At 37.3% G+C, this 24,493-nt stretch overlaps 1 protein-coding gene across 21 annotated transcripts in view; it reads right to left on the bottom strand.

The window, feature by feature from the left end:
- Positions 1 to 24,493, bottom strand: part of LOC116727030 (ankyrin-3-like) — a 102,641-nt gene that overhangs the window by 24,278 nt on the left and 53,870 nt on the right. For 5 of the 21 annotated variants that reach the window (XM_032574059.1, XM_032574067.1, XM_032574070.1 and 2 more), the window contains 12 exons: positions 23,229 to 23,352; positions 18,339 to 18,441; positions 15,241 to 15,347; positions 12,711 to 12,935; positions 6,870 to 7,024; positions 5,018 to 5,229; positions 4,665 to 4,872; positions 4,113 to 4,209; positions 3,791 to 4,019; positions 3,337 to 3,462; positions 2,765 to 2,887; positions 1,596 to 1,677 (listed from right to left, as the gene is read on the bottom strand). In XM_032574059.1, coding sequence (XP_032429950.1) covers positions 1,596 to 1,677; positions 2,765 to 2,887; positions 3,337 to 3,462; positions 3,791 to 4,019; positions 4,113 to 4,209; positions 4,665 to 4,872; positions 5,018 to 5,229; positions 6,870 to 7,024; positions 12,711 to 12,935; positions 15,241 to 15,347; positions 18,339 to 18,441; positions 23,229 to 23,352 — 1,791 coding nt within the window. Of the gene's footprint in view, positions 1 to 1,595; positions 1,678 to 2,211; positions 2,239 to 2,764; positions 2,888 to 3,336; positions 3,463 to 3,790; positions 4,020 to 4,112; positions 4,210 to 4,664; positions 4,873 to 5,017; positions 5,230 to 6,869; positions 7,025 to 12,710; positions 12,936 to 14,849; positions 14,883 to 15,240; positions 15,348 to 16,680; positions 16,726 to 18,338; positions 18,442 to 19,948; positions 19,961 to 23,228; positions 23,353 to 23,809; positions 23,908 to 24,493 lie in introns of those variants that run through there. The other 16 variants (XM_032574053.1, XM_032574054.1, XM_032574056.1 and 13 more) reach the window with 12 other exon arrangements.

The raw sequence follows: 24,493 nt of genomic DNA, 5'->3' as shown, positions 1-24,493 counted from the left end.
GCTACAAAAAGAAACAGTGTTCTTGTGTGGTCACGGTTTAGGTAATGACTAAACCGGCTCCAGGTCATTTCACCCCTTTGCCAAGTCTTAATATCATTTCATACCCAACAATTTACATTTTTGTCATCCAACTTCAATCTTATACAGTAAAGAAATCGTGTCAAACCCATGTCAGTAAACCATGGGATATCAGTTTATGTTAGAATTCTATTAGGAATTTTAAATAATAGATTTTTTGCCCTAAATTGATAAAATAATTATTTGAAAACAACACTTTTATTTACTGAGGTCATATATGTCTGATTTTGAAAAATATTAAATTGCATTATTAACCACAAATAAAGTAATATTCTCTATTTTCACTAATGTTAGTTGAGATCTGAGATTGTGCTTGTTGCCACATTAAATATGACCACTATAAAGACATGACTTCCAATTGGTAGAAATTATTTCTGGAGTCAAATACATGTCCCTGCACTAGACTTAGAGAATAATATATAAAAAAACTTCTTTGCATGGCCAAAGTAGGTATGAAAACATCCCTCTGATAGGTTAAAGCTGATACAAGGTTGCTGCAACACATCCTGTGTTAGACAGCATCATTTCATATCTGACATATTAAATGATTACAAATGCAAAGGTACAACTGGGCAAAGGGAGAAAATGACCAGAACCCAAGTCCAACAACAGCAGCAAGAATGGAGGAAATAAACTCAACAAAGCACATAAAGCAGCAAAGTAAATTTGCAAAGACGATGGCATAGATTGACAGCTGGGAGACAAAATAATGGCGGGACAAATGCAAGAGGATAAACACAAAAAACAACTTCTCTCTTTGGACTTCAAACATTTTAATACCAGCATGTTGTCTCTGGCTTGAAATTAAGACCACTTTTTATAGTGCCTTTTATCTGTTTGGCCCAAAAAGGACAGTCTTTTTCACAGGCAGTTTAAACGTTATGATAAAATAAAGCAAAGAGCTGCAGAACTTCCCATTTTCCTTTATCTTTTGTAAATAAAAAAAGACAAAATGTGCTGTCCAAGACTCCAACTTTAGCCCATTTTGTCATGCAGCATCAAACCTGTGACAAGCAGAGCCTGGGAAAACAAAAACAATAACTCAAGACCTCCAGCATGCATTCTTGTACCAAACTAAGCTAAAACATTGCCACAAAGCCAAAAGAAGAGCTTTAAAAAAAAAAACCAAGAGCACAAATGAAACACAAACAGAATTTTACTTTGACTTCCATCCAAAAGGATAATTCTTCTTTGTAAGTTAAAGTAAAATTTTGCAGAATTTAAACTTCCATAACACAGCCGTTGAAACTCGAAAGGCGCACACTTCACAATGTGGGCAAGCACAGCACACAAAACTTAGAAATCACTCATGCAAAAATATATACCATGTTGTGAACAAGCACATGAACAGTACGTGTCATATGTGGAATGAGAAAGTTTGTCACAATAAGAACATCATTTCTACACAATGCTCACTCATTTTACAAGTTAATTAAACCTCTGCACACTTATCAATCCAATATGCTTTGCAAAATTTTAAACTCAAAGGGGTTTGTTAGTGACGAAGTCAAACTCACTCTGTGCAGGCTCAGTCAGATAGCTGTAGCGCTTACGTAAGGCTAGGGATGCAAAGGTATGACGTCGATCTGGCTTTTCAGTCTGCAACAATAGCAAACAACACAAAATCCTATCAGTTTTAGGTTACCCTATACTGCAAATTGCTACAAAATGAGCACCTTTAAATTATAACACTAAACCAAACCTTGCAGTCTGTGTTAATTTATATTTATAAATTCACCAATCTATAACTATGCTGTTAGCTATGTTTGATGTGAGTATAATAAACTAACCAATTTAGTCACAATAAGTTTAAAATCTCTCAAACACTAGTTCCTAATTTTGCAAAAGTCAAATTTGGGAAGTTCATAAATCCTGCAGAGCCAGTTTTATCTCATACTGGAGTGTGCAAGGGAACATGGATGGATTTAAGAGATGAGGTTTTGGGGGGGGGTTTCTGACAAAGCTACCATATATCATGCAAAACTGTGCAGCTAGATGGGGCCATGGACAGGGAAAGCTGGTAATGCCCCTTGCAAAACATGGTAAAAAAAAAAAAAGGCATAAAGGAGCAGAGCAGGGCCCGCCACTGATCTGGTGCAGAGGACAGCACATGGTGGGGAACGTGTGGTTTACCTCGTCCTCGGCATCTGACTCCGATTCCTGGTTCCCAAGATGCATTGCAGAAACAGGGGGAGTAACATAATGGAAAGCAGGGGGAAAAGAAACATCAGGGAGTGAAAAAGGAGTGATTGACAGAAGCTTAAATGCAGAAGTGAAGCCACTTCAGCAAAACCAAACAAAATAAAAACGCACACAGAAAAGAAATCATATGCAAACAAAGCGCCAACATCCAGAAGCAATAACAGCAAATGAATCAAGCCCAAAAACAGCCCAAAAATAAAATATAAATAAAAATGTAAAGCACACGAGCTCTCAGCCAAAGGGATCCAAATCAAAGGGCAGAAAGAATCAAAATAAAACAGCCAATGACACGAATCCACTGCAGAGATAACCAGTGACTAAAACAGAGAGAGAAGCTTTAAACAGATAAAAGACACCGTGGCAGCAGGTTTGCCAAAATTCTACCTCCGTCTTTCATCAATCTGTACCATGGGGCCGAAAAACACCCTAACCATGAGTGTGGTTATGAATGTGAAAACAGAATGGAGAGTTCCCACTGCCTTACCTTTTTCACCGCAGGAAGCGTGATGTTCAGATTGCACACGGCAGTCTGTGGTAGGCCTTTGGTTGACCTACACTCTTTAAGGAAAGTGAGGCGACCACATGGCTCCTGACTGGGATCTCTAACCTGTAGGGAGAAAATTGAATCTCTAAATATTACTTTCAGTTCTTTGCTCTGTTGCAGATTTCTTAAACTAATAGCATGTATGTTAGTACTGTACACTTGCAGTGGTGTAAAAGAAAAAAAAAACTTGCTCCCTTACAGGGCTGTTCTATTCTTATTTTTGAGTGACATTTCCAACACAAATTCTAGTTTTAGTCTAAAATAACCAGAAAATGAAAATAATTCAACTCAACCATGCACTGTCAAAAAATAAAAATTGCTCTTTAAATAATAACTGATTGTGTCAGTTATTATTTAAAGATGACAAGAATGGCAATGAGTCTTTTACATCAACATGAAGGTGAAAAATATCACTTAGGGTGACAAAGTGGTTTGCAAGGCACAGTATAAATACATACATATTATTCTTTCTCCTCAATATCAGTATCAAAGAATGGGTATTGTTTGATTACCTTAACACAGAAGGGCAAACGGTTTTCCTTGAAGGCGTAGAAGTTAAGAACTAACTGTTGACCAGCTTTGGTCAGCGGAGCCAAGTTTCCATAACAATCCACAAAGATGGGCCTTCCCTCGAGGACCTGAAATAAGTATGAATCAAGAAAAAAAGACAAAAAATTGCTTTCCTAATTAAGAAATAAGAAGATCTAGCAATAATTTAACAGTAGTGAAAAAAGAAAAAAAATATATATATTTTTAGTTTTTATAACTTAAAATACACTTTATGCGTTGAATTATTCTACCAGAGAATGCAAACTATTTGAAATTATTTTGCAAATCAAATCTTTAGCTAGTCCTGAAAAAAAATCTAAGTTTTACATTATTTTGTCTTTTTTTTTTCCCAAAAGGTTCTTGACTCTGAAGAGAAGAGCAGACACTAAAATAAGAAGATGCAATTAAACTGTGTACCTCTATGTCTTTGCTCCTTGCCACCTCCTCAAAGTTCTCCTGCTGCTCCAGGGTTTTGTCCACCTTGTCGTCTGTCATGCAGAAGCACCTAAGGCTGGACTCCACTGGGTCATTCATTTTAGCAAACACAACAAACTTGGCCATATAGGGCACACAGATCAGCTCTCTGTAGAGTTGAGTGGCCAAGCTTACTGTCTCTGGGATCTGGTGGCAGTCTGCTAACCAGAACCTGCAAAGAGAAAAAAAAAATACAGAAACTGATAGAAGCGTCATACATTTATGAATAAATAACCATTTGTGGTGTTTGTCTGGTATGTCTCACCTCGCAGAGACATTGGTAGTGAAAGAAACGCAATCATTAACAAATGTGAGGGGGGTTGTTCCAGTGATGTCCTCCCACTGCGCTGGAGATGTTCCGCCTGCATACAGATACAATTTTGCACTTAATATGAGTAATTTAAAATCAAAAGGTAAACAAGTTATTTAAAAGATATAAACAACAACAAAAAAACTGCAACGTTTCTTTAAACTGATGGCATTCTGCAAATGTATCCATATGATTTGATGCTTTGAACTTTTATTTTTATTTTATTTTTTACATTTTGTCATCTAACAATCAAAAGACTTCTGTGTATTTTACTGAGATTTTACATGGAAGGAAAAGCCAAGGGTTATGAAAAAACCCCTATATTCTTTCAGGTCTGGTATTTTCATGCCCATAGCAAATAGTCTGCCCTGGGTGTTACAACAACTCATTAACACATAACTAACCCCAATACTTGCTTCGAATGTTTGTGTTTGTGTAGAGTAAAAAGTGACCCTGTCTTTTTATTTACTTGACAGCAAAAAAGACCTACAGAATACCAGAACTCACCTGTTATGCTACAGAGGAGGCGGAGGCAGGGTGTACTGTCTCCTTTGTAACCGTTAGTAAGCCCTTCCCCTGAGAGTGGCGGTACAGGGATCGTCATGGTGATGGGCTTGTGGAACTTCCTCCTTCTGGGCTCCACAGTAACAATGGGGCTGAAGGTTGCTCGGTTACCAAGGATTTTCTTTACAGTGTCCTCAGGAATTGGCTGGGCCTAGCAGAAAAGACACAATGGCGATTGAGGGATGTGTCTTTTGTGAAGTTAAATTTGAAATATTTACATTGCTTTGAATTTTATTGATACATTGTAACACTTCAAAGAAAAGCACCAACAGACATGAGAAGCTTTAAATCTATACCTGCAATCCAACTTTAATTTTCTTTGTCAGCGCCCCCTCAGGGAAGGAAGCCTGAACTAATGGGATGCTCCGGCTGTTGAGAGTCCCACCCTCTGGCCCCATCTGATGGGTCTCCTGTCTGACCCGGGACACCACAGCAAAATACTGAGGGAAGTCCTTGGTGATGATACGGCAGATCCTCTTCTGCTCCAGCTCCTCAGGACTGTCCAATTCTATGAGGAAAGTGTTCATGTTGTAGAAGATCACTCCCAGGTGTCTCGCAATGATCTCTGCACTCGTGGAACGTTTCCACAAAGTTAATGTTAAAAGCACAACAGTAATGTACTCTGACACTTTTTGCGATCAACAAACACAGTAGTGCATAATGCTGACGTAGAAGGAAAAGTATGTATACATTTTCCAATGCATGTTTTATCCTAATGCTTCTAAATAAAGTCTAACATAATCAACTGCTCTCAAATGTCACCTATTAGTAAAAAGAATAAGCACATTGTGTATTTACTACAATTTTAGTATAAATCCGGCTGTTATATAGACGTTTGTTAGAGATCATTAGTGTACAATCAGCAACAGAAATATCAAGGACAGGCAGGCAGGTTAGGGAGAAAGTTATGGAGAAATTTAAGGGTTACATAAATGTATTTAGTCAATAAATTAGTATCCCAAGCATCACACAGAATCCATCAACTGAGCTGTAATGCAACCCATGTGTATAAGAAGAGCGTAGATCTCACACAGCTGCGCACTATTTAAGCAATAATGAATGCCACTGCCTATGGATGGATATTAAAATTATTCAGAAATGAGAGCTGACATGGATATGAGTTGCATCTGAGTAACAAATTTGGATGTGGGTCATATCTGCCTGCTGTTTGTACATAGCCTAAGAATGAGTAGGACACTACTGCAAACCTATAAGGACAAACGTCCAAATAAATTTAAAGAAGTACATTCATCAGAGAAGCAGACAAGAGACCCATGGAAACTGTACTGCAGAGCTGCAGAGATCCCCAGGTCAAGTTGAAAAATCTGTTGACAAGACTATTAGTTGTGCACTACATAAATTTGTCCTTCATGTAAGAGTTGCGAGACAAAAGTCGTAGAAGTCTTATTTGCACTTTGGCACATATCACAAAGGGGACACAGCAAATATGTGAAAAAAGAGATCAGATAACAGAAAACCAAAATCTAACTTTTCACCTTAGAAAACACTATATGAATGGGAAAAAAACAGAATTGCACACCGAACAAACCATCCAAAACTTTCTCTACAGCATGGTTTAGCAATGACAAGGAAGCTGGTCAGAGTCGATTAGAAGATGGATGGAGCTAAATACGAGGAAATCATGAATGGAAACCTGGTAGAGGCTGCGGAAAACTTTAGAATGTGGAGGATGTTGATCTTCCAGCAAGACAATGACGCTAAGTATAGAGCCAGTGGTACAGTGGAATGGTTTCATGTCAAAGCATTGAAAAGCAAAGTCCATACCTAATACCGACAACATCTAACAAGAATTAAACATTTATGTTCACAGATATTCTCCAGCCAATCAAACTTGGTGTGAGCTAATTAGCAAAGAAGAATGGGCAAAACGTTTCAACATGTGCAAACTGATTGAGTCTGCAAAGACTAAAGGTCGTTCTTAGTTAACTTAGTTAATACTATGAAGGTAGTAGTAGGTTAACAGTATTTACCTAGTTAAAACTATGAAGAGGTTGGCTAAATAATGGATTGAATTTCAAGTTCAAAGGTTGGACTGTTGTTTTATAACCTAACCCTGTTTTATATATCATAGAAACAGACAAAATAGGGTAGGATATATAAGTATAAAATGAGTTGGGTTAGCGTCACCTTCATCCATCCCGTTGAGGAGCTGATTGAGGTCGCTGGTCTTGCAGTCGTACAAATGTTCCTTCCAGGATTCTCCATTCTCACTGCGCAGTAGGATCAACTCTCTCTCTTGGCCCCGCATTGAGGCAAAATGTGGGATCTCCACTATCACAGGCCTAGCAGGAGACATGTCAGAAATATACAGCTGAATTAATAATACTATCACCTTGCCTTTCACTGAAAAGCAACAATCTAATGAAACCATAAAAATATGCATTAGAATTTACGTTTTGAAGAATTTGATTGAGGCAAAATGGAAAGTAAATATTTTATTTTTTCCAAAGTGCAGTGTAAAACATAATTTGTAATATGAACATTTCTAGGTTTAAGCAGCATCTTTGTAGAAGCCAAACTTAATGCAGATATCTGCACAGAGCTGCCATTAAATAAACATTTGGTGGTGGAATGATGGTTACAACATCACAGACGTGGTTTTGATGATGACAGTGATGGATAATAGTTCCAACTGTGAACCTGAGGAGTTAATGTGAGATTCAGAGCTAATGTAATGCATGAAATAGAATAAGGGGTGAAAATGAAGGGAAAAAAGCTGCACAGCCCATAATGACACAAGGCATAATGGTAACAGAAAGGAGTGTAAAGTTTCAGAGGAACACAATATGAGAACTCCTTCGTTAAAGTTAGAACTCTTCCTGTTTAGACACTATGAGGAAAGTTCATGAATTTGCTAATTGCTGTTTGGCTCATCATCTTGTTAAGCAGCTGGATTTGTAACAAAAATGAATCATGACACATCATCAGGCTTTAAACTGTGTGGTGAAGCCACACATGTATGTAAGGATGGATGGATACCACATTTAGACAGTGGGGACATAAAATCTATAAATACCTGTATTTATCTTAATTATATGCTCTTTTATACAACCTGAAAATTACTGAAAAATTCCAGATGTTTCCATACTCAGAGTGCTATGGACTAAAAAAGCATGCTAGATGCTCATAGGTGGTTTGTTACTTGCATCAGTGGCCTACATATGCTATGTGTCTGTTTTTCTCCCACTGTTTGGGAGGTTCATTAAATAAGGACTGTCCTATTCAACTTCGGCAGAGTCCTCCGCTTAGGAAGGGGGATTAGGAAGATGAAATAACATATTGAGATAATTTATTAAGAACAGAAAATTGAGCACTTTTGATTTATGCTTTTTGTTGTTTGGAACCTTTTTTTATATAAAAGTACCATTAACCCAACTAGTATTTTAGTTTGGAAAGCCATACATTAGCTAATGGAGTAGCTCTGATCTTTAGGGACTTAGTATATTTTTTTATGATTCATGTATTCTAAATTACATGAAATATCTATGTGCTGTTGCAGAAAATAAAGTAGAACAAATACACATCATCTTAATCCCAAATATTTCACAGCAATCTCCATTGATTCGTGGTTGGATGATGATTAGTGCATGAACCAGTGGGCAAGCCAATTAGCTTAATGGAGCTAATGGGGAGATTCCAATTACACAGTTTCAAAAAACACTTGGTCTGTAGTTTACAACATAAACTTCCCATTTTTATATTAGATTTTCAATAAACATCCAAGTTATTGCACTCAGGACATACGTTATGAAAGTGATCCACTACAGTTGTGGCTATTATCACCATCCACTGATGGAGTTTTTCATTTAATTATGTGAGACAGATGATGCATGGCTAAAGTTATACCACAAAAATATAAAATCTGAAAAGTTTGATCTTACTAGGATACAAGTATAACTTAATTTCTTACTTATTTATTTGCATCAATCAAAAATCTGATGTTTGACTAAACATGCACTTTTTCTGAAAACAAAAAGGCAATGATGTGCAGAAAATCTGATGTTGATTCTGAAGTGATGGAAGTCATGGAAGGTAGAATGGTGCTGTGTTTTGGGGTAAAAAAATGTCTCATGCTCAACAAAGCGCAGTCCAGTCCAGACAGCCAATCAAAACCTTCATATTAAGTGAAGTAAACTTCTGAGAGCTTCTAAATTCAAATTCACCATCCACTACACTTATTGGCAATCTAGTAATGATGTTTAAAAAGCTTTAATATAAAATCATATTTTATTACAGGAGAAAAGTCTTCTTTTTCTAACAAAATCTCCACTTCCTTGGTTTTTGGCAACTGTTGAATAACCTTGTTTGGGTAACAGGACAAAACTTTACCTTGTTTCTTAGAACATTTCACAAGATTGGGACATTTAGAGAAAATGAGAGATCTTTGACAGTTCATCTTTGCATAATCTGTCTAGATAGTCAAACCAGTCCTCTCTTATCTTCTTTGCTCTCTTCTCTTCGGCTCACGACAGGTTTTTAATAGCATTTTCTTTCTGAGGAGTGACATGGTCATGGAAAAAGTTAGATTTTATGTCTGGAGAATCGTCCTTTAAGCTGTCATTGTATTTCAAAGAGTTGATGATCATGACATGCACTGCAACACAACTCCCAAAGCTTTTTAGGGAGAAATAATCCCATAGCATCATCCATAAATTCACCACCGCCTGGAGTATTTGTTCCCAAAAAAACAAAATGTAATCTTCAAAAACCAAACCATACAATTCCAGTTAAATTCCAGCTAGACTTTAGAAAACTCTAAACATTTACATTTATTTTGATAGAACAGAAAAGGCTTTACCATGGCATCCCTTCCAAAAACTGGTTAGCATACAGTGTTTAATGGTTATTCAAACTAATAAGTGACCATTTTTTTTTTACTTTACCTCGCTTTCCATTATCCTTAACATGGATTCTCATTCAACCTTATTTGCTGCAGTTACAGATTTTAAATATAACTCTCAGTGTAGAAAATAAGACAACTTGCCATTTTCTCATAACCATTTGCTGATGTATGAGGATCAACTCAAATCTGCCTTATTTTAATAAAAGATTTTCTTGTCTTTCCGGTTTTGAAGAGTAACTTTTTTTTACCCATTAAGTAAGTATAATCAAAATGGAAAGTTGTCTGTTTTTCAGTGTGGGACTTTGGTGCTAAAATAAAAACACCTTTATTTTAAAGCTTTTTTCCACATCTTTATAAGGGATGCCAATAAGTGTGGCAGGTGCTGTAGAATGAAGTGGTCACAAATCAACAGCAATGAAGTCAAAGCTACAATGTGTAGTTTTAGGAAGAACGTTAGTTATGAAAAAAAAAAGTATAAATCAAGACCTTCTCCATGTGATGCTGCTGCAGCTGTGAAAAAATAGACTTTGCAGTGCTGTAACTAAATCTCTTCCCAAAACTACATGGAAATCATATAAAAGCAACAACCTTATAAACTGAAGTCAACAAAGATGGGCAACAGAATCCTTCAGCATGGATCAGCCTCAGTATGTCATTTCCTTGGGGTAGGTTGGAGGTAGGGGAGAAAAGGTGAAGGGAGCTACAGTATGCTTGGTTCCTACCCAACAAATCTAGTTCCTCTGGGTCCCAGCTGTAGCACAGGACTAACCAGGCTCTCGCCTTCATTAAGGACTGGCAGTTTTCTGGGAAGATGGAGCTTACTGTGTCCACAAGATAATGAAACAAACATTTATACAAAACACACACTCACAAAGTCAGTGGCTTCTTTGGGTACATTTCGCCCCTTCGCCATTTCACACTTGTGCAGCTTTAATCGTTTTGTACCCAACTTTTCAGGGTACAGAATGTCAACATCTTGCCAGACTTGATGCTTGGTACAGTAATTTTTTAATTTACTGTAAGAAAATGTAGTGTGTGATATCAATGTATTATTTCACTGGGGAGTTTGATTAGATCATTCTAGGATGATCTGAGCTCATAATCTCTCATATTTAATAAGCTTCGACTTGCCGCCAGAGGAAATCAATAGATTTACGTTTTAATACAAAGCTTTCAGAAAATATGAAATAAAATTATACTAAATTTAAGATTTGAGTATTTATCTGACTATTTTTTTCCCCATAGTTTGTAAAAATACCTCAATTCTAAGAAAAATGGGCCCACGATTGTTAAACTCCATGGCTATTATATAGAAAAGTGAAGTGACAAAATAAACTTAGAAATCGGCGAAGGGGCAAGTTGACCCTGAGCCAGCTTCTTTAGATTAGATTAGATTATTGACAGCAGCATCAATGAGTAATTTATGCACAATATCAGAGCTGTGTGAAGTTGTGTGGATGATGAAATATGACATAAAATAATACAAAATTTGCAGCAATGTGGTTTTATTATTATGCCCGAGCAAAATAAAAATACTCGGCACACTATTAGTTGACTTTTTTAAAGTAGTCAATTCAGCAGCACCATTCCTTTTCCTTGGCATTGGTTGAGAGTACTCCCCAGAGTGGAGATAAGACTGTAGATATTAGCTGTTGCACTAGTGCTAAGCTGGTTTCCACTGTGTGTATTCAACACATTCTCACTCCCAACTCGTCATATATTGACGAGTTAGGACAATTTCTGACCATGCGTCACATATTGACACGAAGGGTACCCCCTTCACGTCAAAAGTTGACGACTTGGGCAGGGTCCTTCAGCGTTACATGTTGACGATTTGGGCAGGTCACATGTTTTACGTGGATTTTTCACGCGAAGGGTTCTCGTAACCGCTGCCGAACCTTCAAAACCCAACGATTTGGTTAGGTTTAGGGCAAAAATTACGGTAAGGCATAGTGTAAAACACCTCGCGTCACATATTGACGCGAAAGGGGTACCCTGCGCGTCAACATGTGACGAGGACGGACCGTGCCATGTGTCAATATATGACGAGTTGGGAGTGAGAATGGGTTGGTGTATTAATGTATGCTATAGTACTTTTGGTGTTTGAATTATTAAAATAGGATACACTTTACAGTTGGGATGGTCTAACAATTTTCACAAGTTAGAATCTTTAACCCTAATTTGATTAGATTATTCTTTTATTGTTTCACTTGAAGTAATGTTTTCATCTTCACTGAATGGATTCTCAGCCCTTTTGTGCCACCTTCAGACAGGATCTCTACAATGTTTCTGCTTTTGTTTTATAATTAGTTATAATTTTTTGACAGCACATTTTCACGTAATGGAAAGTTGTACGTATGGATTTGGTACTTGGGTTCACAAATTTCTTTCAGATATCTTGTCTGATTTCTTTTTATTTTCCCATGATATCGCAGAAGGAAACAGTTTGTTTGAGGTGTTGCCCTTAAATACGTCCTATTTCAGTCAAATGTAGTGAATTAACCTTAATATATAAATGACATAATCAGATACAGTATTCCAGTATTATACTGTATATAGTAATCATAACTGGGGAATATTCTATCGTATTAATGTTCACTATAAATTCCCGGAGTTCACAAAAGTTTGTCTTGCATGCTGATGTGAATGGTTCGAACAGGAAAATATGTTAAATGTTTATGTCATAAATTACGCTTAAGAATAATGTTTTGATATTATAATTGAAAGCAGTTAAGTAGTTAAGGGATACTACAGAGAATTCATCTAATGGAAAAATTTTAGTTGCATAATTAGAAACTTTAAAAAAAAAAGTGAATATCTTTGATAAGTTGAAAACAAATTTATTAAAAGTCTTATGATCATCAATAGTTTTCCAGGACCTCCTGAGCTTATTTACAAACTCACCTCTATTTATGAACATGAGGCTTAAGAATCGGCACACATTTCTACTCCAAATGCAAAGTATGCACACACACACTGAAAAACATAATCTCAGATAGCTACAAATGGGGATGTAACAAGCTGAATGAAGGATATGTTTTTTTTTTAATAAATAAAAAATAAGAAATTCTATAATCAGCAGTGGAAAGATCAGATATATTTAAAGATAAAAAATGCAGGCCTACCCTAAGAACTGAGCCCCAGCCGGTCCAACCTCCACCAGTCTGCTCGCCAGACCTTCTCCTTCCACCATCGGAGGAGGGGAGGCCAACTTGTGCCTCTTGACTAGACGACAAGTGATCCTGGTGGGTGCCGTACACTTTCTCGGTGGGATGATGATTCGCATGCCGTTGTGGCGACTTCCCCTCATGGAGCCGCCTCTGGCATCAACCATGAAGCTGACCAGGAACCTGGATAAGGGTGTAAAAAGGAGAAGAAAATAGGAGAGGAGGAATAGACAGAATAGCAGATCAAGAAACAAGAGGATATAGGTACAGGGATGAAAGAAGTAAAATCCATGTTGTTTTAAGTGTAGTGCTGATGAAGAGAGAAATTTTAGTTAAGGTGAGGTCGTGTCCCATGCTGCGATCTTATAAAAACACTGACAGTAAGTGTGAGGAAAACAGTAAAGAGAACAAAAATGTGAGAGGGGTTCTATGTTGGCTGGAACTGATGTAAGAAAAGGACAACATGGATGGAAACATTAAACCTACACTTAGCGGCCACTTTATTAGGGACACCTTCGGAATTACCTTTTTAACACAGATAGCAACTCAAATCGGGCTTCAGTCCTGTCAGGTAAGATCAAGAAACTGAGGCTAAAAAAAATTCCACAGGCTCATCAAAGTGGGACAATAAGAGTTCAGAAAATCATCTTCTCAGAACTAATTCTAGCAGGATAATACGTCATGTCACAAGGCTCAAATCATCTCAAACTGGTTTCTTGTACATGACAATGAGTTCATTGTACTCCAAACACATCAGGAAGAGATGTGTTTGGAGGCTGAGTGCAACAAAGCAATATTGGGACATGGTGGAATGGAAGATTCTCTTCATGGATGTGACGCACATAAATCTGCAGAAACTGAATAATGGTATTATATAAATATGGACCAGTTAGATCTATACCACAGAGAATGAAGGGAGTTCTGAAATAAAAAGAGGGTCCAACCTTGCACCGGTAAAGTGTTACTAAATAAGTGACCAGTAAGTGTATTTTAAAACTATAGCAGTTATTTTTTTAAGCCGCCAACACAGGAGCCTCTGATCTTTTTTGTGTTTTTCTCACACCAAGAAGTTAATTATTTCTGTCCCTACCTCCCCAAAAAGTAATAGCTGACACTCACACAAACCCAAATCATGCAACATGGTATCTGAAATGTCATGTTACCTTGACATAACATTTCATGAAGACATTACAACTTTTGTTGTTATGTAAAAGAGCAATTTATTTGCTGTTTTACTAATAAGAGATGCACAAATCAATCAACAAGAGATTGGGAGGTAAAATACAGAAAAATCTGATTTGTTTTCTCTTTTTAGTAAATGCATCTAAACTAAAAGGCATGGTCGGTGCATCTCCACTTTACATCCAATAAAGGTAAAGATCTCTTCCAGCTATGCTTATTTCAATCTAGATGTTTCTGAGGCTTCAAATCAGGTGCATAAATTAAATGATCAGAGCAAGTGACCACCTCCCTAAAAGTATTAATTTTAGAAGGTTGTTTATCTTGAGAAAGATTCATGAATGGAAACTATTTTTGGTAGTTCCCAGTATTCATAGCAATGTTCAATTTAGCAAATTCATCTAAAATGTTGACTAACAACAACTAAATTTCAGACTCTACAGGCCTCAGTAAGCATTATAATAGCTAAAGTTTAACCAGTCAAACAGAGCATATCATAAATACCTCATCACCTCACTGACTGGTCAAATTTCATCCACATTATTGTGAAAAACTGATACAAAGGGGAGATAAAAATGGGAAATCCTGATGCAACGTGTTGTCCATTTGACTGTTACTATGTTTTTGCTAAAACATCCCTTCTTAGTTTCTGTTCAGAAAGAAAACATAAAGACCATGACATATAAGAAAATCATAAAGAATTTAACATTTTAAAACCACATTCAGCCTATTTTTTAAAACACGGTCACTCAGATCAGTTAGAAAATCAAAACAAAAGGACAAAAACACATCTAAAAGCCCTCGCTTTGTGTCAAGAGTATAAGGTCAATTGATGAGTGAGGAGGACAAACACAGATGTTATGAGTGAACTGAGAGGGGGAAGGTGTGACAGAGAGCCACCAATCACAGTCAAATCACCTGCTGTCGTACTGCGGAAGCGGAGAGGAAAAACTGCAGGATGGACGACAAAGTAACGCAAGGAGGAATAAGTCAAAAACAGAGCATTAACACTGTAAAAAAAAATCTTAAAAATACGTTTGAAACTTTGGGATTATTCATCAGATGCAGAAAATTTCCCAAAATGTCAAATGTTTTGTCAGTTGCAGCTCCATCATGGCTGAAGTATAGACATGCTAAAGGCTTAAGGGAGACAAAATTGTAAAAAAAAAAAAAAAAATCTGGAAGACAAACTGCAAAACAGGCAGGCAGGGACCCCCACCTTTTCCCTTCTTTCTGCCTTTGTCTTTATCTTCATAGTGAAATGGAGACACTCCTGTATTTCTCCATTCTTCATTTCAAACATGCTTACCCAGAGTGCACCGGTGAGGAGACAAGGTTGACATTATCCAGGTGGTCCGCAGTCCAGCTGTACCTCCTCAGAGAGTCGTTGTCGGCGTCCTTTGTCATCAACAGATGCTGCAAAGCAAAGAACAATCATTATCAAGACTTGAGTATTTACCAGAGGTTCATTTCTACATCTGGTAAAAAACATTTCCTTCTATAAAATGGAAAAGTGCCTTGGAAAAAGTTGAACAACCCATAACTTTTCTACATTTCGTCAGGTTGCAACAACAAAGGAACACAAATGTGTTTTATTTGGATTTTATATTAGGGATCAATACAAAACATTACTTGTTTCTCTTTTTTTTTTTTTTTACAGGTAAGTGTCGGAAAAGTCTGGCATGAAGGCTGATTTTTTTGCAAAACAGCTCAAACTCTGTCAGACAGGATGAGGACTGTGTGTCAACATCAGATCTGCCACAGATTTTCAGGTGGATTTATATCTAGACTTTTACCTGGCCATGCCAAATAACAAATATTTGATCCCTGCTTTAATCTAAGCTGTCCCACTGCAGCTCTGGCTGTATATTTATGGTTGCTGTCCTGCTGGTAGCTGGACAGCAAGCTGATGTCTATGGGCTTTTAGTTTGCCCATATTCTTTCTATTTTCATATGGTGGATTGTCAGAGCTCTATGAGAAAGCAAACAGGCCAGGCTCCTCTGCCTGACCTGTCTGCTTTATTTCTTGGACTGGATGACGCTGTTTGTTCACTAATGTTCCCCAACAAACAGCTGAGGTCTTCACAGAACTTTGTAGAATGTAAAACATTCATAATGTTTACATGTTGACAGGATGTTCATTGTAAAATATTTTTGTTATATGTGATCCCAATGAAGCAGTGACCACAGTGCTTTCAACTTCAAAACCAAATAAAAAAATGAATATCTCAGTCTACTGCAGTGTGTAAAATATGACTAAACATGCGAAGCTGGATCTGAAAAAACTGAAACACAGCTGAAGAAGATTATGAGGAAATTTATTTTGATGTTCAAATTTTACATTATTCCACACCCAAATTAGTAGTTTTTGGTTCGGAATGTAAGGACCAATGGATATATGAATGGAAAAATTTAGTGAGGATATATTTACCGTTTTGCAGTCCAATTCAATCCAAAAGTCATATCAGTAATACCAGGAAACTATTTTCCCAGAGAACATTGATTTAGGTAAAGAATTGTGCAGAATTATGCATTATGCTGCAGTTTCACCTCCCAGCATTCTTCAAGTGTGCTCCTTCTGTTTGTTTGTTTTTTTATATAAATATACATGCCAAAATAACTACTATTTTATTTTTCTCTCAGAACATAAACCCTCTCCTCAGATTTTAGTTAGCATGTAACATCCATAAGATGGAGCTATAAGTGAGCAAAAATATTCGGTGTCATGCACAACAATACTGATGTCTACCTTATTGTGATGCTCTACAATGAAAGACCGTTCCTTACAGAGCATCTGGGGCAGCGTGAGGGAGAACAGCATGCTATTATTTCACAGTAGTTAGAGAGAAACAAACAACCCAACAGAAATTATTGTGGAGCTTTTTAAAACACAAAATGTTTGCTGTTGGAGCCTATGGAGGTTCAAAAGATTACTATAAACATGGATTCTTTGCAAACGGTATGATCAGTTTAGAACAGACCAAATGCTGTATTGTGCAAAGGTTTTCAGCTACCTGTCAACTTTTTGTCATTTGGTCTATACTAGTATTTTGTCGGATTCTCAAAAAGTTTTCCTTTAGTGTTTGGGAATCGGTCAACTGTTCTGGCCAACAATTTTTCTTAACTTTGACTCAGTTATGTAGGCTCAAACTCAGGGAACAAACCAGTGTTATTTTTAATATGATTTTGCAGTATCATATCGCAAATACACTCATTTTCAATTAAATAGATTATTGAGAAGTTCATTTGTTCCAATAACTCAATTCAGAAGCCAACATTTCCAAGCCCTTATTCTGATTTTCTGTTTACAGCTCACAAAAACACGACTCTTAAGGTTGTACCAGACCAAACAGAAGATAATGATTCAAACACCAATAAAGCAGTTCTTAGGAGCTCTTAGCAAAAACCTGGACATGAAGGCTGATGGATTTCTGCTCACTGTCCGTTTTCCAGAAGAGGACATTAAATTTACAAGACTCCTCACATCTCATCATCCCCATAAACTTTTTGAAATGCTGCAATCAGAGAAACGTGTCTGAAACATGAAAATCAGAACCATCTGGCTGCTCCACACATTCCTGCCTCAAGCTGTTTGAATGAACTGATGTCAACATTATGCATTTTAAATCACTGCGCTGTGTGTAAACTCTTTTTTTTTTAACTCATTTGTGTTTTCCATAATCTATTTTTTCAGTTACTTTTTCACTTACAGATATCTGAAAAACACAGACATATTTTATTATTATTATTATAGTAAACAGTTAAATTATTGGTGGTCAGCCCCCCCATTTATTAAGGTTGCAATAATGCAGAGATTAATCAGAAATCTGGCTTAAATCTGCTTGTTTTAATCCAACCTGTCCTGACCAGAGACAATACTTGGAGAAATAGAGATGTGAAAAGCTATTTAAAAAGAAACTGTACTGTCTTTGATAGGTCTATATGTCAGTCATTCATTCAGGTTTTGAAAAGAAGGAGCTCTAAAGGACTTTCTTCAGAAATGTCAATTAGTGTTAGTTGAAAACTTTTGTGACACACTGTATATCTTCATTTTTTCTGTGTAGATGTGAAAGATGTGTTTGGTTTTGTAACTTTAACCAGAAGATTCTTGGATCATAGACAATGGTTATTCCTTCTGTAAAGGAAAGTAGGCCATCACAGTAATCTAGAAGACTTAAGAACTGATGTCATGCCCCCTTCTCAGGTGAAATATAACAGGATTTGGTCGTCTTTGTGTCACAGCACCCCCTCAGGTGTAAGAGGATTGGTGAACTGTCTTGCTTTTGGCTCAGCACCAAGCCAGCCCAGCACATTTGGAGACAGAACTGTGTCAGTAGTAAGGGTTAACGACCGGCAGATTACCGAGTCAGGTTGAAAGGAATCACGCACAAAGCACAGAGTACATACCGGGTCCTTGGTGGGAGCCAGGATCTCCTCGATCATCATGCTGTCCCGTGTGAAGGAGCTCCGGTTCAACGTGTTGGACCTATCAGAACTGAAGGAACGGAGGCTTGGTGTGGTTGGGGCAGGAGTCACGGATTACCAAGACAACAGTCACAGTGATGAAGAAGGGTAGGGGAGGGGTAGGAGGAGTTGGCAAGGGGTGGAGCGTAAAGGGATATGAAAGTAAACAGAAAAAAAAAAAAAAAACATTAAATGCATGCAGCTTCCAGGAACCTGACTGTCCACAAACAATAAAAAAGAAAAAAAAAGAAAATTGAAACAAAGATATAAAGAAAATGTTTTCATTTGTTTGCAGCAACAGAAAAGCAACAATAAACTCACTATTAGTTAACATTGGCACTACATAGTCAACAAAAGGGTCCATTTTGGATTTGTAATCATCAACACGATAAAGACACAGCTGATTCCTGATTATATTGTGTCTCTGTGTCACATTTACTAGCTGCGTCCTCACGTTTCAGAATGCTCAGAGTCTTCGTGTGCCGTGCGATGGACATTTATGAGGTAAACAAATAGCATTCCGGAGCAATGACGTGAGAAGTGTTTGCCTGCAACGTCCCGGGAATGATTACGCTAATTGGTAATTAGAGAGAGGAAAACCGGACAGACGAAGGAAATCATCTGAGCGAGACTTTGGAAAATTGCACAATCATCTTTACGTGAAGCTAAAAAGGTGAGTGAGAGCAGGAGCGTCTCTGAGCTATGAAGCGCCAACTGCAGCTCTGCTATGTGTTTGTATGTCTGTGACATATTCAGAACACAAAACCTTTTGAGATATCTACTGAGCATTGGAATCAAAGTTGAGCTGTTCAGCAAATATTTGCAACAATGTTGCAATTGTCTTTATAAGATACTTTTCGCACATGTCCCTTTGACATTGGTCATGCTCAAATGGTACTGTAAATGACTCAGTAGCAGAATACATACATCCTTTTGCACAAATGTGTTTCTTATCAGCCATTAATCCCAGAGTGTATGAGCTAGTTTTATCTGTACTTGAATTATGCTCAACCACTGCATGACCCCAGTTCACTCATTGACCTAGATTTTAACAATGGTAAACATACTTTAGTGGACAGCTTAGTCTTCTCTGAGTATTTTTTTTTCTTTTGACACGAGTTAAGCATAGAAAGAGCAATGCATTCTTACAGCGAGAGAAATGCTGCATCAGCTCAAGTCCCTGGAAGCACGATAATGGAAATCTCCACAACAAACCGAAATGATGCAAAGCTCCAACTTTGTGCAAACCTTACAACGACCCAGGCATGGACAAGAACCACAGTCAAACACAAAAGCAAACAGATGATGCTATTAGAAACAGCTGAAAGTAAGAAATTAGACAATAGACCACAAGTACATCCCACAATGTTAAAACACCAAACAACCAGTCAAAAATAATTGGATTAGAGGTGAAATGTGCAGGAAAACTTCAATATTTCAGAACAGGTGGTCATTATTCTAACAGAGACTGGGATCCGGGGGAGGGGAAAGGGAGAGGCAGGGTGATGGTGGAGGTATAGGGGTGGGGGGCCTCATCATGCTGAGAGCCTTACCTGGCTTTGGTACTAACAATAAGAGCGGACATGAGGAGAGAATAAAACATCATGAAGAAAACAGAGGAGGGAAAGAAGAGATGCAAAGAGAAGCAGGAGTAGAGACGCAGAATGAAGCTGACTTGAAATAAGAGAAAGTGCTCTGTTTATAACTCATCTACAAACGGATTTAATTTCAGAGTGTTATTTATAAGGTATTTTAGGATTTAGGGTTAAAATAAAGCTAATTTGTTTAATTCATCAATTAAACACACAGTGAGTATGAACATGTATTGTAAATTGTTTTTCTGAGGAAAGTTAGACATTAGAGCTAACAAAACCTTAAATATATAGATTGGAAAACTGGGTTGATACCAAGCTAAATCTGTTCATCTCGGCACACCAGTAATACTTTGTGTTATTTGCAAATTATGCATCACAGAAAACTAAGACCACATGTGGAGTTCCACACGGTTCCCCTTTAGTAGTGGGTCATAACCTAGTTCATATTGTCAGACAGGTTCTACTTATGTTATTTCTTGATGTTTCAAGTCTAACAGTAGTAAGGCCTGGGTGTATCTAGTGAACTTAAACTCACCTTTCCAAAATATGTGGTTCATCACAGTTAATTCACGATTCAGCAAACAATGTGAGGCCTTTTGTAACATAGGGCCAGATTGGTTTGGATAGTTTCATGTTTTCTCTTGATAAATTACTATATATTGTCCATTCATTTATTTGAAAATGGCTTTTTTGATTTACTCTGCTTATCGTAATCTCAAAAAACAGCTGTATAATAAAGTATTTAGCGTCACAATAATGTACAGTACAGTTTAACAGATAGATAGATGTGGTATCATCTTAAAACAAACATTGCAGGATTGCAAGAGAAAATATCAGGAACCAAAAGCAATGGTGCATTTTCTTTACTTTTATTTAGATTTTTATTAGGTCGAATTACTGTAGCTGTGTTAAAAAAAAAATCGATGTTGCAGCTCTAATTTTTAGAGGTGCACGTAGTATTCCCACTTACAGCTGAATGACTGCATCTAGCTTCAGTTTATTTAATTACCTCTGTTTTTTATTCATTTAAATTAGCATTTTCTTGGGTCTTTCTACAATTTATGTGCCATGCCTAAATTATAATGTAAATCTTTGTCATTTTTTCGAGAATGTGATTTTTCAATTCAAGTGCTTCAATAACTCCAATGTAAAACAGCTGTTTCTTTTCCTGGCAAAGCATCAAGATTTATTATAACATGATCAATATACACAGTCCTGAAATAGTACTGCAGCTTTAACAGCAAGACATATGATGTGTTTGTGGATGTTAGTAAAAGTTGTTTAATTCATTTACCATTTAATAAATGACCGTCTAGTAAAACTGCCAATGCAGGATGACAAACAGAAAGCCCAGTCAGCTAAACTAGTTATAAACTAAATTGATTAAACACACTCAGACAATGTGTGCTTGAGCCCTTCTGAATTGAACATGTTTCTAATTTCCTATGGCTCGTTGTTCGTTTATGTCACTCCTCAGATATTTAATAGTCCCTCCCTCCGCAGTATGTTGCACAAGTGTCAATGTTTTCAAAAGAGAATAAAGTTCAACAGAATGGACTGTAACCCCTGACTGTGGCTGCAGAAACTCCCCCTGTTGTGATTTCTCTAAAGAATTTGATAAGGAAATTGTTTTCAGATCAGGATTTTGTTTTTGCTGTAGGGTTTGTCTATGCAAATAGCTTTTGTCCAAATAACCATCAAGAAATAACTTTATTTGAAAGAAGTTTATCACGCAGCTATTTTTTCAAATCTTACTTACGAGTAAGATTTTAGAAGGCTCCACCAACTCAACGTATAATCATTTCCAAAATATTGCAAAAAACCCCCCAAAAAACAAAACAATTATAAACGAACACAAGCCAGTAGTAAAAATATAAAAGCCAATATTTTCCACAGATATTGACTTTGAAAAACAGGCAGCAGATCACAGAGGAGCAGCAGCCAGTTTTTTTTTATTTGCTCAAAGACTTAATTCCAACTAAATCCCAAACCTCAATGCACTTAAGAGAAAATTTTTTCAAAATAGCTGTAGGATAAATCTACTTCTGTGTTTGCGTCCCTTTAAAGCCAAGTCAGTGGTTCATTGTAGAGATGTAGTGAAAGTTCAATGATTACACCATTTCTATTTTAGCATCTTTCTATTCTATCTGAACTAAATGAATCGGTTAGTTTCAGCAGTGTATGCAATAGACATATTGGTCTATTGCTGTTTGTTTATGTCAAATATGAGGTTTTCATTGGTCCTCGATTGTCAAACAAGTCCTTGCATATGCAAAACTTTCACCATTGCAATTCTCTCCTTGGTTGTTGATGTTATTGCTAAAAATAGATGCATACAACCACTTAGACAATCAAAGAGAAAGCTATACATGAACATTTTATTGTCTTTATATCAATATTTTTACAAGTTTTCCTGTTTTATTTTATTCAGGCTCACCATACGTAGAAACGTTAAAAAAAAAATGTGTGGAAAGAAAAGCTAAGCACACAGAAGCCAAAGGATACAGTAGAGTGATGACATTATATTAGCAAAGCTTAACTTGGGTTTGAGGAGCAGGAAGTCAGAATAAATGTTATTCTGAGGCAGAATCTTTGAGACTTAACAAACCGGCACCATTACCAGGGATTCCCTGGTAATGGTGCCAATTTAACTTACAGTTAAATTGTAAGTTAACTTACAATTTAACTTATTGTAAGTTAAATCTACCTGTAATTTATCAGAGTTAAAATCTGCAATTCAAAAAACTAAAATGCTAGCAACGTTTAGGCTACATTGTGATTTTTGCTCCCCTTTCTAGCTGGCAGTGATAGGCGTCAACCTCCTATTTCACCAGAAGACTTTATATCAGAGAGCTTCTAAGTAATTGTGCAAATCTCACATTTTTTCCACAAATCATACCTTGTTTTACTTATGAGAGTTTAACTGCTTTACAGAAATGTAGATTTTGGGGACAGTTTTTGTGACATGGTTGTGCAGCCAGTCTAAACAAAAAACAAAAGAGCATCTGAATGGCAACAGATATTTTTTTATGTTATATGCTGATTGCATGCCTCCATTAGAATAGATATTTAGTCAATATATCTCATTTAAAAAAAATCTAAATATATTAACATTTGTATAATCTTTCTGGCACTTTATATACCATTTGCACTTTCCAAAAAAGGTCACAGGAGCACAAAAAAGTTAGCATTAGACTCAACAAAGACTTTTGCCATGTTGTGTTGCAGTGAGCCTTACCTCTGCGACCGTGCACCAACGCTGAAGCCCATGTAGCCCTCCTGTGGGAGTGAGTCATCTCCAAGTTCCCGAAGGTCATGAGGGGCCAGATATTTATCTGTATCCCCCGTCATTGCATCATCACCTGGCAGATGGAGACACACGGAACAGAAATCAGTTTTTTTGCAGAAAAAGACACAAAAATGGTTCACATTCCCTGTAGCCCTTAGAGAATAAATAGAAAATTCTCATTGTTTTTTTTTTTTCATTCATGCAGAAACACAAACTCATATGGACATGTCAATCAATGCATCCTCTGCCCAGAGGCTGTTTTCCAGTTTAACTTTGGTCCAGTGTCCCACTCAGTCAAAAGTCATCATTGAAAAGCAGTTCAACACTTGTTGGAATCCAAATAAAATAAAAACAACTTAAAAGCATTTTGAAGGTGGTTTCTGTCAAACAAAAAAGCTTTGCGTCATCACTTTAAACACACTACAGACACAAAAAAATAAGTTCAGGACTTAGAACATACTTTAAAGGTGAGCAGGAAAATTGTTAGTAGCGTGTTATTACCCTCAGAGGTACAGTAGACCTAAACCTACTGATTTAGCCGCTGGCTGCACAGTTGAAGCGAGAGGAGGCAAGTGCATGCAAGCGGAGAGACGAAAAGAAAGAAAAGGAAGGCATTCCAGCAACAACAAAGCAACAGAGACGCCCCCTTCCCTCCATCTTTCTGTGTCCCATCACACCCCCACTGCTGCTACAACACCCTTCCCCCTTTGTAAAGCCCCCCCCAGCAACACACGGGATACTTCACAGACCCCCATCTGGCCACATTCCAGCCCATTCTCAAGGATTCGCTTTGCGTTTAACTCCAACAAGAGCAAAGTCCCCTTAGCAAAGAACCCACACTCACGTCCTGCCTTGAAGCAATTCATTAAGCCACAAGTTCACTCCCAGGCTTTTCCTTCGAACTAACTTTTCCTCAACTCGTAACCTCGCCTGCTCCGGCATTAACTGTCTATCTCTGTTTTAGAGGCCGGCACTCACGCCAACAGATCGTCTTTCTCCCGCCTACCAGCTCCGCTCCTGGATTATCCAGACTGTGTTTGTGTGTCTCTCTGTGTGTGTATGATTTTCCGAGCACACACCTACGGCACAAACATAGTGGGGGGGGTAGGGGGGGTTTGTGACTCAGAGAGTCGTCTAACATCTAAACATTTTTTCAGTTTATAGATTTAAAAAATTATGTTTACACCACTTAAATCTTTTCACGTTTTGTCACG

Source organism: Xiphophorus hellerii, chromosome 10 (assembly GCF_003331165.1).
Source record: "Xiphophorus hellerii strain 12219 chromosome 10, Xiphophorus_hellerii-4.1, whole genome shotgun sequence".
NCBI classification, from domain to species: domain Eukaryota; kingdom Metazoa; phylum Chordata; class Actinopteri; order Cyprinodontiformes; family Poeciliidae; genus Xiphophorus; species Xiphophorus hellerii.
This window is presented reverse-complemented; position numbering and strand designations above follow the sequence as displayed.